The 15,280-nt window shown below is 40.3% G+C and overlaps 1 protein-coding gene across 1 annotated transcript in view; it reads right to left on the bottom strand.

The window, feature by feature from the left end:
• GPR137C (G protein-coupled receptor 137C) overlaps window positions 1–10,249 on the bottom strand; it is a 50,359-nt gene extending 40,110 nt beyond the window's left edge. The window contains exon 1 of the mRNA XM_090272048.1: window positions 9,803–10,249. Within this exon, the coding sequence (XP_090128174.1) occupies window positions 9,803–10,249 (447 nt within the window). The remainder of the gene's footprint in view (window positions 1–9,802) is intronic.
• Between the last annotated feature and the right edge of the window lie 5,031 nt (window positions 10,250–15,280).

Raw genomic sequence — 15,280 nt, 5'->3', positions numbered from 1 at the left:
ACGCATCTGTCAAAATGTGGCAGACAAATATAGAGATCCCGGTGACACAACTCACCAGACAGCAGATAGAGAACCTGACAGATGAACAGATAAGAAACCTGTCAGAGGCTCAGTTCTGGGCCATTGTTATCAGGTGGCTTACAGAATTCACAAAAGAGCAGGAAAAAGATAAGAAAGAAGCGAAAAACTTTCATAACGAAAGGAACAAAACCACATACGAGACAGATGGTGAGGAATCCAGAGTCCATTTCAACAAACTGGAATATGGAGAAGGAACAAGCAGTCAACCAATGCAGCGAGAGGAAATGGCAAGCAACAATGAGAGGATCAGAAACCTCTGGGACAGCTATAAAAGGCCCAACATAAGAATCATTGGTTTGCCAGAGAATGAGGAAGATGAACTAGAACTTGAAAAATTGAGTGAAAATATAATAAAGGAGAACTTCCCAGACTTGGGGAAGGGAATAGACTTGCAGGTCCAGGAAGCAAGGAGAGTTCCCAAGAGACTGGACCCAGGGAGAACCACTCCAAGACACATTATAATCAAAATGTCAAAAATTAAAGATAAAGAGAGAATCTTAAAAGCAGCAAGAGAGAAGAAAAGAATTATGCACAAAGGGGTCCCAATTAGACTATCAGCTGACTTCTCAAGGGAAACCCTACAGGCAAGAAGAGACTGGCAAGAAATATTCAAAGTAATGAAAATCCAAAACCTACAACCACGAATACTCTACCCAGCGAAATTGTCATTCAGAATAGAAGGACAGAGAAAGTGTTTCCAGGACAAAATAAAACTGAAAGAGTTCATTAGATCCAAACCACTGTTATATGAGATGTTAAAGGGACTGGTTTAAAAAAACAGAAGCTAGGGAGATGAAACAAAGGCAAACTAAATAGGCAACGAGAGTGGAAAAGGAACTGTGGGTACGGGAAGCATATTGGGGGGAGGTCAACAGGGAGGGGGAATGGGGAAAGGGAGGGAGATGATATAGGAATTGGGGATCAAGGTAGGAGGGAATGGAATAGACGGAGAGAGGTTGGGAGGAACTGTATGCACAACTAATGGACATAATCTAAAAGGGGGGGACAACTGGAGGGAGGGGGGCCACCGGATGGAGGGGAGCAGAGGGAAGGGAAATTGGCACAAATGTAATATTTTAATCAATAAAACACATTAAATCTGAAAAAAAAAATATTTGTCTTCGGTATTTTGAGGTTTTACTCAAAGGAGTTCATTTTCATTTAGCCTGACTTGAATTTGTTGGGCTTTCTGAATCTGAAACTTGGTGTTATTTGTAAATTTGGGCAACCTTTAAGTCATTAATCTTTTGAATAATTTGTCTGAAACTCCGATATATATTGAACCGGCTCATTAGATCTTAATTCTCTCTTAATCCCTTGTTCATATTTTTCATTTTTTATTTCTCTGGGCTGTCATTTTGGGTGGTTGTTTTCCTCAGATCTTCTAGTTCACTAATTTTTAAAACTATTTAATCTGCTGTTTACCACCCATTTCAGTTTCTAACTTTAATTACATTTTTCATTTTTAAACAAGATTCATTTCCAAATGTGCCTGTTAATTTCTTGAACATATATTGATACTGTTTAATTTCTTAATCCATATAAATGCTTTATATTATGTATTTGTTAATTCTGACAGATTCAATTTTTGTAAGATTTCTTAGTGTAATTTTTCATTTTGAGCTCATGTTCCTTCAAATTTTATCTGTCAGGATTCTGGTTATTTATTTAATAGTATATTTTATTGATTATGCTGTTACAGTTGTCCCAATTTCATTTCCCTTTGCTCTCCTCTGCCGAGTACCCTCCTTCCCTCCAGCAATCCTATCTCCCTTAGTTCATGTCCATGGGTTGTACATATAAGTTCTTTGGCTTCACCTTTTCCTATATTATTCTTAACTTCCCCTTGTCTATTTTGTATCAACCAGTTATGCTTCTTAATCACTGCACCATTTCCCCATTTCTCCTCCTCCCCCTCCCAGCTGATAATCCTCCAAATGACCCCCAGAGCTATGAATCTGCTCCTATTCTGGCTGTTTGCTTAGTTTGTTTTTAATTTTTTAGATTCAGTTGATAGTTGTGAGTTTATTATCATTTTAATGTTCATAGTTTTGATCTTCTTTTTCTTAACATTTAACATTTCATATAATAATGGCTTGGTGGTAATGGACTCCTTTAGCTTTACCCTGTCTGGGAAGCACTTTATCTGTCCTTCTATTCTAAATGATAGTTTTGCTGGATAGAGTAATCTTGGTTGTAGGTCCTTGTTTTTCATCACTTTGGATACTTCTTGTCAATTGCTTCCTGTCTGCACCGTTTCTTTTGAGAAATCAGCTCATAGTCTTATAGGAACCCCATCTGTAGGTAACTCTTTTCTCATGTTGCTTTTAAGATTCTCTCTTTATCTTTAACCTTTGCCATTTAAATTATGATGTGTCTTGGTGTGGTCCTCTTTGGGTCTAGCTTGTTTGGGACTCTTATGCTTCCTGGACTTGTATGTCTACAGTATCCTCTCACTTATCATGGGTATTATGTTCCAGACCCCCCCACCCCGCGACTTAGGAACCTTACATTTATTCTACACTCTTAAACCTATGTAACTTTAACAACATACGTATACAGTACAAAATCCTACGATATAGCAAAAAATCCACAATAAATAATTAAATATCGTATTTAAAAAATTCCCATGATACAGTGAGGCCACGATAAGTGAACCGCGATATAGCGAGGGACTACTGTATTTCATTTGCCAAATTTGGGAAGTTTTCCTCCATTATTTTTTCATATAAGTTTTCAATATCTTGCTCTTTCTCTTCTCCTTCTGGAACCCCTATGATTCAGATGTTGGCATGTATAAAGTTGTCCAAGAGGTTCCTAAGCGTCTCCTCATTTTTTTCAATTCTTATTTCTTCATTCTGTACTGATTGACTGTTTCTTTCTTTCTTATGTTTCAAATAATTTATTTGAACTCTGGTTTCCTTCCCTTCACTGTTGTTTACATGTGAATTTTCCTTTGTTTTACTTAGCATAGCCTTCACTTCTTCCCTGTGTGTGCCATGCTCAAGCATATCTGTCAAGTCTGTGAGCATCTTTGTCACCAGCATTTTGAGCTCTGCATCTGTTGGCTATCTTCTCGTCTGTTAGATTGGCTATCTTCTTGTTGCTTCATTCCCCCACTGGAACCTTGATCTGTTCCCTCTTTTGGGCTATACTTCTCTGTCTCCTCAACTTGACAGGCTCCTGTGTTTGCTTCTGTGTCTCAGGTAGAGCTGTTGCACCTGTTACGATATAAAGGGTGGATGGAGCCTTAGGTATTCCTCAGTATGGGGTGACATGTTTCACCATGTTGTGGCAGTGTATGTGGGGGAGGGGTCTGAGAGGAAACAAGGCCACTTGCTCGCCACTCATCCCTTTTTCAGGCACTTCTCCCACTTCCTGTATGGGACTGCCACCTCTCTAGCTGTTGCCCTGGCCAAGGTTGCCAGAGTGGTTCGGTCTGTGGACGTTCTAGGACTGTGGGGTCCCTCTAAACAAATGGACTCCATTGAGACTGGCAGTTTCTTCCTCCGCCGCAACCCCCACCGGTTTTTTCAGTCAGGAGCAATGAGGCTTTATTTTCCCTGGTGCTGGAACTGTGAGCCATATGGTCTGGTCTGGTGCTGGGAGTGCTCTCCAGGTGTCCCTCCTACTTTAATGTGTGACTGCGCTATCCGCCAGCTAGCCACAGCTGCTGTTGCTGTCACCACCACCACACCATGTCCTCTCTGCCTCTACCTGTTGTGGTATTTCCTCTTTATATCTTTATGTTAAACTTCCATGCTGCTCAATTTTCTGGAACTTCTGGTTGTCTCCAGTTCTGAGGTAGTCGTATTCCTTCTTAGTTGTAGAGGGAGATGCAGCGTGTCTACCTACACCACCATCTTGGCCAGAAGTCCAGGATTTTGGTTTTAATGCATACCCCTCAAAGGACAATTTGCATTTGCTCTTTCCAGGTGCTTGAGGTGACTATTAAGCCAAGGTAACAAACTACATTTTCAGGTTTTTTTCTCTGAAGTCATAGAAATGGTATGAATTCAGGTTTCAAGCTTGTGTGAGAGCTTTATGAATTCTCAGGGAGGAACTTTTCTTCCCTCAATTTGTATTTCTTTCACTCAGAGCCAAGGCAGAGATAGGCACAAATCCTATTACCAACCTCTGAGGATCTGCTTATTTCCCCCTAATCTATTGAAGATGTACACTATGATTATTCTGGCATTAATCTGGAGGGAATAGATCTCTAATTAGAACTCACTACAAGGTATTGCCTCCAATGTTACCTCCCCATACCACCAAGACATAAAATTAAAATCCAGGCTTTAGGCTAGCAGGAAGCAGCTAAAAATTACCCCAGTTCCAAGACAAACATCTGTGTGATGCTTTATCATTTGGCATTCACATCTTCTTTTGTGAATTCTTGCCTCTGAGGATTTCCTTGACTTATCAGCTCAGTCATTTATTGAAAAAGATTAAATGCTCTCTGCAGCATTTTAAGGCATTTCTCTGATCTTTGTTCAGTGATATGGCTCTGGTTTGTACTTTTATAAACTAGGAAATGAGGGTTATATGCTGAGTATGAAGGGCAAAGAAGAAAATTGCTGGAGAGTAAAAAAGCTTGGAGTGATGGAAAATAGAAAGTTAAATAGTGAAGCACTAAATAATAAACAAAGTGTTGATGATATCCAGGAAAAGCTCATTGGGAGAGATGTTTGACTTTATAGCCCCTGGCTATCTAGTAGTTTTATATCTGATGGTATCCAGGAAAGTTCATCAGGAGATAATACTTGACAAGACTTAATAGCCCCTGGTTACAGAGTAATCTCATATCTAATACATATTAGCAATATAACCTTGGACAAGTTACACCTTATTTATTTCCACCTATATCATAGGGTTTGTGAAGACAAGTGTTATAAAGGGCTTTGAAAATATTAAATTACACAAAATGTAAGATATTGTAATGATGTCTTCGTCCATAGAATTGTATCTCAAACTCTTACCTCACTGATGGTCTCAGGAAAAACAGAACAAGGTTAATGGAGAGAACAGTTTAGAAGATTCAGACAAAAACAGTTTATAATCACCATTATGGATAAAAATCCAACACTGAACTAAATAGTTCAATAAATAGTAACTGACTCATGATGTAAATAGTATTTCAGTAAACAGTAATTGACTCATGATGTGAGATGTATTTGTTTACTGGCTTCTCTATTCAATATTACTGTTGAAACCAAATTAGCAAAGCCCTAATTACCATGGGCCATTTGCTATCATATAAAAAGTTTTGCTAAGCAAAATTCTGTAATATATAAAAAGTGATTTCATTAGAATTTACTTATAGTAATAAAAATTAAATTTATCTAATTAAACCAAGATAATCTAAGAGAATCTTAGCATTCATACCATAAGCAATATTTCAGGCAAAAAATATAAATATCCTAGAAAGCACAAAAATAATTTCCCTCAAATGTTCATCAAAATGGAGTTAACTCCCAAATTTTTGATGGCTAAATACTTTCCAGATTTTAGACTTTTCAAGATTATCTCTCAATAAGATATTCCCCAGTGTTCTTGTTGCTATGAGATAAAAAATATGATAAAACAACTTCTTATCTGTAAAGGAGTTTCCACTTTAGGTGGGAAAAATACTTTTGTGAGAAATCACAGTGCATTTTAACAAAACCAAAGTACCTATAAGTTAAATTGCATCTAATTCACCAAAACCATCAATATTTGGAAGAATACATCCACTGTCAGGGACGATGATAGCAACCATAAATGTAAACGTTAAAATTTGAATTTAATTTTCCTAGCTGTCTTGATCTTGTGATTAAGTCACCGTATTTTATCCTGATTAAGCATCTGGCATTCATGCTACAAAATTGCAAAAAAATGTCAACATGAGGCTCCAAGATGAACTCATTAATTTTGGCATGCATCACAATACTCCAAAGATAGTATACTATCAACTTGTATTTTAAGTCCTTTTACTCTTTTCAATGGTAGATAGCACCCATTTTATCAAATACAGTAGCTCCGCTTATCTGTAGGTCCAGTCAACAGTGGTTGGAAAACATTAAGTGGAAAAATTTCAGAAATAAACAATTCATAAGTTTGAAATTGTGCACTGTTCTGGGTAGCATGATGAAATCTTGCGCCATTCTGCTCCGTTTTGCCTGACATGAATTACCCCTTTGTCTGGCGCAGAGATTTTCAACCTTTTTCATCTCATGGCACACATAAACTAATTACTAAAATTCTGCAGCACACCAAAAAATACATTTTTTGCTGATCTGACAAAAAAAGGTATATTTTTGATTCATTCAGAGCAGACAGCTATGGTTGTGTTGGCTATTGTCATTTTTTTTAAATTTGAGAATCTAAGGGAAAAGTGGTAAGTGCCATTAACTAGTCAGGTATTGCATGTTTTAAAAATTCTTGTAGCACACTGGTTGAAAATCTTCAATCTAGGGTATCCATGCGGTAAAACCTACCCACCCATTAATCACTTAGTAGTAGCCTTGGTTATTAGATTGACTGTGACAGTATTGCAGTGGCTATGTTCAAGTAACTCTTTACTAAATACTGGCCCTAAAACACAGGAGTAGTGATGCTGGCTATTTGTATATGCCAAAGAGAGGCCATGAAGTGATTCCTTTAAGTGAAAAACTATGCATGTAACAGAAAAAAGATAGTATATATATAGTTTGGTACTATCCATGGTTTCAGGCATTCACTCGGGGGTCTTGAATGTATCTGCAGTGGAAAACGGGACCATTGTAATCTGTTTTAAAGACTAAAGTCTTCTGTGCTAAAAGTACAAGTGTAAACTTTTGTCTGATAAAGTAAATGTTCTATTGATGAAAGTCTAATTACTTCAGAAACTGCTACTTATTTTTATCTCAATTCTATTCAAGTGCAGTCAACAAGAGTAGTTTAGGCAGTCTTAACTTTTTGAAAACATGATGAGTTTCAGAAGATCCACCAAATATGTTCAAAGTAGTAACGGCTGTTTTACTAACTTTATTTTTACACTACTCTATGTTTCTTTGCAAATAAATCCTTAAAGTTAGAATGTTTTTAATCAGTGAGAAGTGGATACGACAAATGCTTTAAAGAGATCAATAGTAAAAAAAAAGGTATTTAATATGACAGTGAAGACACAGTGATTTGGTAATGAAAATATACACATATTTAAAACATACATAGGGCCTTTTGGTTAAAAAATAATCAGCTGGTTTGTAAATATTTGTTACCACATAGACTTCGTATTGCTCTACTTACTGGGAATATGAATAACTCACTGAGAAAGCTTCATAAATTCATAACAATTGATGGTAAGTGTACTTCCATCTCCTTGAAATTGATAAAAAATTTTGAATTAAAATATTCTTTTAAATACAAATTCTTCTAGATTTTTCCTAATGAATAGGAAAATGATTTCTGGTTAAGATACCTCTTTTTTAAACAGGTTAAAAATTTGTTCTTTTACATACAGTGATGTGTCTTAAAATTGTTAATTTGAATATAAAGACAAGCACAAACAACCTACACTTTTTAAGAGATTACAAAAAGAAAAAGCTTTAGTCCAACTTCCTTCCAAATTATATTTTCTAGGTTAATAGAGTTCTCTTGCTTTTTAAAAATTACATCACGCAAACAAGATTCATTTAACAGGAAGACTTTTAGACATTTAAGTTCTTCCTCTCTAGCTGGGAACACCAGTGATTTAAAAAAATCTGAAAACCTAGTTATTGTGTAGTTTATGCTGTAGAAGTGCACCTTTTGAATTTTGAGATAATTATAGAGATTTTTTTTTTTTTCTATTGCTATAGTGTTTAGCCACTTTGTGTTGAAATCAGGGTGAGAGCTATAACTGGCAGAGGGCACAAGGGAACAATCCGAGGCACTGGAAATACTGTATATCTTAACTTGGTGGTAGTAACATGAATGTATCCATATGTAAAATTTCACCTAGCTGTGCATTTAAGATTTGTACACTTTATGGTATGTATATATCTGAAGAAAAAAGTAAAGTTTAACTACTTTATGAAACACCCACCAACTATTTTACAGTGGATCATTAATATAATTTGGTAAATCAAAATATATAGGGGAACTTAATTGGTACTTATGGCATAAGGATTTTTAGTCACATTCAGGTAAATTAACTATATTTGAAGCTAGTGTAAAGCTTCTGAGAAAGGAGGTCACTGGTATTGTATTAGAAATGTCAGGAAGAATCCAATGTATCAGTTTAACTCCAAAGGAGAAAAGTGTAATTAAAGTTTAAACAACAACTAGAAGTTCAGAACAGTGTCAAATAAGAGACATGACTATGGCATAATAATTTGACTTATGATTACCCATGCTTTTATTTATGCATCTTACTGTTTGGTTTTTAGTCACTATATGGCTTGGACTTCCAAAGGGATGGGAAAGGAAAATAATTAAAAGTTAAATTAAAGTTTTGTTACGTATTTCAAACTGTTGTTTTTAGCATGCTAAAAAGCTGAAGTTATGACTGGATTTAAAAATTATGCATTCTACTTCCTATCTACTAAGGGAGAAGAGAGTTGGTTTATGTATGCAGGAAATACAAACAGTGATTTTGCATCAAATGTTTTTACTTTTGCAGATAACTGTTAATTCTCATCACCTCCAAAAGTCTTTGAGAGGATTAGCTGCATAGACCAATATTGTTCTATATTAGTCAGTATTAAGTATATGATGTCACCTTGGTTCCTTCCGTCCTCAAGCGATTTTTTTTTTTTTTTTTTTGCAGGGTGGGAGGGGGATAGTTTTTGGGCAATTCTCAAAATTCTGTGGCTTAAATACCACTAGCTGACACATTTGATTGACAGCCTTACACTCCCAAACCTGTTTGAAATGGGTCAAATACCTAAGCTCCGCATAACAATGCAATCCAACCAGTAATTCCTCATAAAAGAGAAAGGGGGTGTGATTAGCTTCCAGCTATTAAGCAAGTTATTGCAAAAACAGTTCGGTGGTTTGTTTCTGCAATAGGCACAGGTTAAGCTAGTATTTTCTCTTAATTAGCTCCAAAAGGGGTGGGGGTGGGGGGGAAGCTAGGCTGTAAGAGGTAGGAAAAATAGCCAAAGCGCAAAGCAACTGGAGCAAACATTAAGGGCTTTATGGAGGTCTTTCCATTGACCCTAGGCATTGGTTATCGATTATTAACCCTGCTGGGGAACTATAGAACGGAATTTGTGTGAGGCTTATTGAGCCACAGGAAAGGAGATGCAGGAGGGAATATAAGCTTCTAATAAAAGAAACGCAGCAACAATAGCAGTGGAACAGCTCTGCCTGGTGACGTAATGGCTGGCAGCAGTCCAGCTTCAGCAGAGCTGCTGCTACCTCAGCATCCAACCTCTCTCAACACAGTCCTGCTTGGGCAGAGCTACCGGGGCTTAATACTTCTTGCGATGCCAGCAACACCTTACCTTAGGGGTAGAACGCCGAACAAAGGGTCGCCTTGCTGTCTTAAGTTGTCAGAACACACACTCTCACCCACTCACCCCCCAAACCCCTCAGGAACTGAGTCCATCAGCTGCTCAAGTTTAGGGCGAGAACACTGGCGCGCCCTCCAGGCATGCCTCAGTTTCCCCAGGCTGGTCTCTGGTCCGCCTATCCACGCCCCCGCCCCGGCCTCAGCGGGAGTTGATCTCAGCGGCCCCGCTCGCCCGCCTGGCCCCGCAAGCCGGTCCTGCCGCCTTACCTCCGCCAGGTAGAGGTTGAGGAGACAGAGCGTGGAGAACTGGAGACAGGAGGGGAAGCAGTAGAGCAGCCAGTGGGGGAAGAAGTGCAGGTGAGCGGGCGGCCGGAGCAGGGGCAGGGAGCCGCTGAGCGAGAAGGCGGCGGAGAAGAGGGTGGTCCTGAGCGCTGCCCACAGGAGACAGAGGAAGAGGCAGAGGCTCTGGTAACTCAGCCGCCGCTCGCGGTACAAAAGCAGCCTCCACAGCTGCAGGTAGGCAAAGGCGAAGAGCGCGGCGTAGAGCAGGGCGTGCAGGACGCTCAGCGCCAACTGCACGGAGCCCGGCACCACGGCGCCCGAGGCGGCAGCGACGGCGCCTTCGCCTCCACCGCCCTCGCCCGGCGTCGAGGGCTCACGGTCGGCCGCGGGGGCGGCAGCGGCGGCCACGGGACCCGGCACGGACACCCTCATGAGGGGGCTGAGGGGCGAGCGAGGAAGCGCGGGAAGGAAGGGGCAGGGCTCGGAGCCGCCGTCGAGGGGGCGAAGGATTTGTGCCTTACCCCCCCACCCACCCCAACCTTCCCCAGGAAGTGCCGTGACAGGACCCGGAGCCCCGCGCAGAGCAGCCGCGGCTCCTCCGACCCCTCCTCCTCTCCCCGCCCCCCTGGGGGTCTCGGCTCCTCCTGCTGCGGCTCTGGTCGGTAGCTGCAAAAAACAACTCCCGGCTGGAGACAATCAGCTGAGAAACCCGAGCATTTGAGGCGCTCGCTCCGCACCGTGGACTCGCACGGATTGGGCCAGGCGGGCACGCCCCCTGCACGCCGCACTCGGAAGCCCACGGGCCACAGGACTCGTCACTCCAGGGTTCCAAGACCTGATTGGGCGCCCTCTTTCTCCACTTTCTCCCTCCTCTGAACTCCCCACCCACGCTGCCGATTGGCCCAGCAACTGCACGGCTCGTTCGCACCGGCAGGACTCGGTTGTCGCCTGTCACCTGGGGCGGATTTCGCTCCTCCCCCTGCGCTTCCAATTGGTTGGAGAGGTCACACGTAAGGAGCACGAGGAGAAGGAGGAGCCCGGGGAATTTTTTTTTTTAATACCCCGCAGGCCGATTCCACCGAGAGGTGACGGCTGTAAGCAGTTCGCTCTCGCAGGTAGGCTTAGCCCTTCGCGGCTGCGGGGCGAGCGGGTTGTACGGGGCTAGGACCGGCCTTGTGTCTCTACACGTGGCGGGAGCTGTCGGACGCGCGCAGGCAGGTGGGTGGCAGTGCGGATCCTCCAGGCTAGGGACTGTGATCTCTGCCTGCAGGGATGGGGTTGAGACCAAGAGGCTGTCCCCCAGCAAGGGCCGCACCGCTGAGCTCTGCAGTTTGGTTTCGAAGGGGCCTCACTTGGATTCTTCTGAGGGGCATTTTGCTTACTTCTTTCCCGGCGTGAGCGGCGAGAAAAACCTGAGCCCTCGGAGGGGAGAGGGAATGGAATGAGAGGCTAAGGGTGAACCGAAGTTCTAAGTAAGAATCTTTCCTCCCTCGGGAACTGCCCCTTAAAGAAGAGTGGTATTAGGACAAGATGGATATCCAAGTGATGTGAATAGGGGGAATGTGGCCCCTTGAAATTTAAGAGTTCGGAAAGATGCTCTGGTCATAAGTTTAGGGAAAAGACAGAACTCTATGTTTTTGATGAAGGTCTTCAGAGGAGGAAGTAGAATAGTATGTGCCCCTTAAATTCCACATGTATTCTTCCAATCTTCCTCCTGTCTCTGGTAAATGGTGGCGCTAGCAGTTCCTTGGGCTCAGAGACACAAAACAAATGCTGTTACAGCTATAAGTGAGTAGAGAATAAATAAATTTCCCAACGTGTATTGGACTAACATAACATTTGTTGACCTCTCTTTCTTTCTTTCTTACTTTCTTTTTCTTTCTTTTTTTTTTTTGGTGTTTGGTAATAAAAACAGAATAGTGCAAAATATGAGAAAATAACTCGTGTTTTTCTTAGAATGAGCAGCACATCACAAATTCAGTATCTCTGAAAAGACATTGGCACATATACTGGCACAGCCAAAACTCAGCCTTTCCTAACTCACTATACTTCACTCTAATGCTTTGCCTAAGAAGAGAGTTGCTACCTTTTTTCCTAGCTCGTGATCCATGGGGAACTTTAAAGTCTGTTTTGTGTTCCAGATTTTGGAACAGTAGATCACACAGGCACCAGATGCTGGTGTGTTTTGGATTGTTTTATAGCTGTGCTGACAAATTGTGGTAGATATTTAGGCCTAGCACTGTTAATGTAAATGTCTCTCCGATGAACAGTCAGCTGAGCAGTTATGCAGTGCAGCCTACAGAGGGTACAACTTGCTATAAAGAGCTTAAGAGACCTAATCCAACAACAGTTTAGAGGAGGATCTCATGTTTATTAGACTAAGAAATTCACCTAATGGATTCCTAGAGCATGTGGTTAGGGCAGTACGCAGTTCTACTTGAAAGGGGACAGAGTGCTCAAGGCAACAGTGAGTTAACTGATTGCAGTTAGTGTGCTTAAGCACAGAGCATGAACTCGGAATTACATGACTTGAGGCAGTTGGCAAAATCAGGAGAATCTCCTGTTCTCTGGCATGGCCTGTTTTTTAATCTTTCATAATCATTGAGGTGCAAGTTTTAGGTCATGAATAGATTTTCACCATGAAGGTTTTTTTCTTTTTTGCCTGTGTTCTCTACTCAAAGTGATAGTTAACATCTGGATAGTACTCATACTAGTTTTACGTCTTTGCTTGTGAGACTTTTTATTCCAGTGTCATTGCGAGTCTGGATACCCTTCTCTTTTCTCCTTTTTTTGAGGTGTGTGTGTTGGGGATTGAGGGTAGAGAAAGGATTTTCCCACAGCTGTCTTGAAGGGGCTGTAAAGTAGAGAGATGCTGACATGTTGACTCCTTTTATTGCCCACTTTGGGTCTTAAGTGATAAGCTGTGATGAGATCTAATCAGTGTTTTATTTGAGGCTGGTTCAGTAAGCAGGCTCTGTTCTACAATAGCAGCATTAAACCATAAGTAAAATAATTTTTTGACAAAATACCCTTATTTGTTGCAAAGTTTGAAACATGCTTTTCCCCAGAGAATGATGCCCACATATCTGGTATAATTCATTTAATGTTTACAGTTGTTAATTTCCTCTTTTTCTTGAGAGGGAAAACCATTAGTTTTACAGTTACTTGTAAGGGAAATTTAAGCCTATAAAGGGGAACTAGATGAAGGATGTTCTAGAAAAGCTTGTTGCTAGATATTTCTCAATTACAAATGTGTCCAAATGCACAATGGTTGGACATTGTTATTTTAGGAGGGCAGATTACTTTAGCACAGTGGTCTTTCAAACATTTAAAGCTGAACTGTTTGCCAAGTATTATATGCTGGACCCAGTCCCCAAATGGGATTGCTCTAGCTGAAGAGGGCCACCAGCCGCTCTACCTGTCTAGAGAACTTGCGAAGGCAAATCCTTGCCCACTTCCCTCACTAGCAGGAGTGTCAGTGAAGTACTTCCTCCTCGTTTTCCTCTGGGGGCTCTCTCAATATTTTGGTGCCAATTAAAAATTTAGTTGCTCTTAGCATTTTATTTACAAATGTGTGAAATTGCTATAAAACTTCTAAACATTTACACTAAATTTCTGTGTTTATCTCATTATTGTAGACCAGTGACAGTTCATATTCTGGCACGTGCTCTAGAACGTAGTCTCCATGATCTTTGGCTTTGTGCTGCAAGAGGTCCCTTTCATTTTTATTATCCTTGATCACATCTGAAGTTGGCTTTGGAGACTATAAACTCTTTCCATGGCTGAGCAGTTTTTCAGCTTGCTTCCTGACCATACAAGGGTGGGGACTAAAGGCTTGTTTTAAGTTTTGAACAGCAAGTCTCTTGGATGGGGTTCTTTGAGTACCTTTCTTATTATACCCAACCAACAGCAACTATCACAGATAGTACTCATCTTCTCACTTCTAACCTCCTCTCTTAGGGCTATAAATAAGTCCATCAGCCACTTAGGTACATGTTCACAAATTCATTAGGTACATGCCACTTCCAAATTATTGTAGTGACAATTTCATCAAATGTTTTGTCACTCCTTAATGTGGATTATTTGCTGAGCTCCTGTCTCTGTTAAATTTCCTTGGGTTAGAAAACAAAGGTTCCTTGATTAGGTCCTTGCTACTTAATCCCTGATCCAGTATTTTAGAGTTCTTGTTAAGGCAGCATCTCACTTCTAGTTTGTATACCAGTGAAGATAAATTGTTGTGCAATAATAACTCCTCAAATCTCAGTGGCTTAAAACAATAAGGTTTATTTCTTCTATGTCACATGCTCATTACATATCAGCAATGGGTTCTCTTGGTTGGATTCATTCTGGGACCTATGCTGATGAACAAACACCATTTGAGCATTTTTAGTGCCTGTGACAGAAGATAATAAAGCCTAGCATATTACAAAGTAGCTGTTAAAACTATTGCCTGAAAGAGACAGCGCTTTTGTTCAGAATAAGTCACATAGTGGCCTCAAACTTCACTAGAAGTAGGTGCTTTCTTTCCCCACCACTTGCCATCCACACTTACCTTTTCAAGATCTTCTCTGGGCAAATGCATTTTATTCATGTGAAATGAACACTCTACTGTGACCCCATGGGGTAGATTGGACTAAATGAGTAGAAGCTATAAAAGATTTCATTACACATAACTAATTTCTTTAAAAATCAAAGTGAGAAGGTACACTGTAAAGAGTCAAATGGTTCCATAGGGCTTCAAGAGCCCCTTTGGTGTCTTCCCCCCTTCAATTTATTATTCCTTAAAGGCAATTACTTTCAACTGCTCCATGTTTCTTTTGGCATTGATATTCTTGTTTCTAATAAGCTTGACTTTTGGTCTTGTGAAAGATGTATATTTAGCTCTCTTTTATCCCTTTTCTCACCCTGACTGAATGATCCCTTATTTTCTGTCTCCCCATCTACTGAACTATGGTTGTCATAGATTTGGTTAAATTATCATTCGGTATTTATTTTATAATGACCATGTAAACTCTATTTCTAGTTGACCTATGCAATATTCTCTGCTTTAAGTCATTTCTTAATTTATCAAACTTAGTGAAGATGGAACAAACTGCAGAAGTTACTATTGAGTTCCTGTCTCTAAAAATATGTAAGAATAACCACCAAAATCTCTAATTGACCAAATGCAAAGTACTTTGACATATAATCTCATTTGACCAATGAGATAGGTGTGGGAAAATATTCAAGTCTTTAATGTACAGTTAGAACTTTTGGTGTTACAAGATACATTCTAGGGAAAAAGAATCATATGTTAGCCCTAATGTCCAATTTAGAGTTAAAATAGTTGAATTGTTACCACAAAGATAAGAAAAATGATATTTTATACTTGAATCTTTCAAATATTTTGCCTTTTAATTAGGTTGGAGTTATTTCATTAGTAACAGATTTTTTATAGTTATTCCGTAGGCAGAGGATGTATGC

Source organism: Furipterus horrens, unplaced genomic scaffold (assembly GCF_987537825.1).
Source record: "Furipterus horrens unplaced genomic scaffold, mFurHor1.1.pri manual_scaffold_3, whole genome shotgun sequence".
Lineage (NCBI taxonomy): Eukaryota > Metazoa > Chordata > Mammalia > Chiroptera > Furipteridae > Furipterus > Furipterus horrens.
Note: the sequence above shows the minus strand (reverse complement) of the source record. Positions and strands in the feature narration are given on the sequence as shown.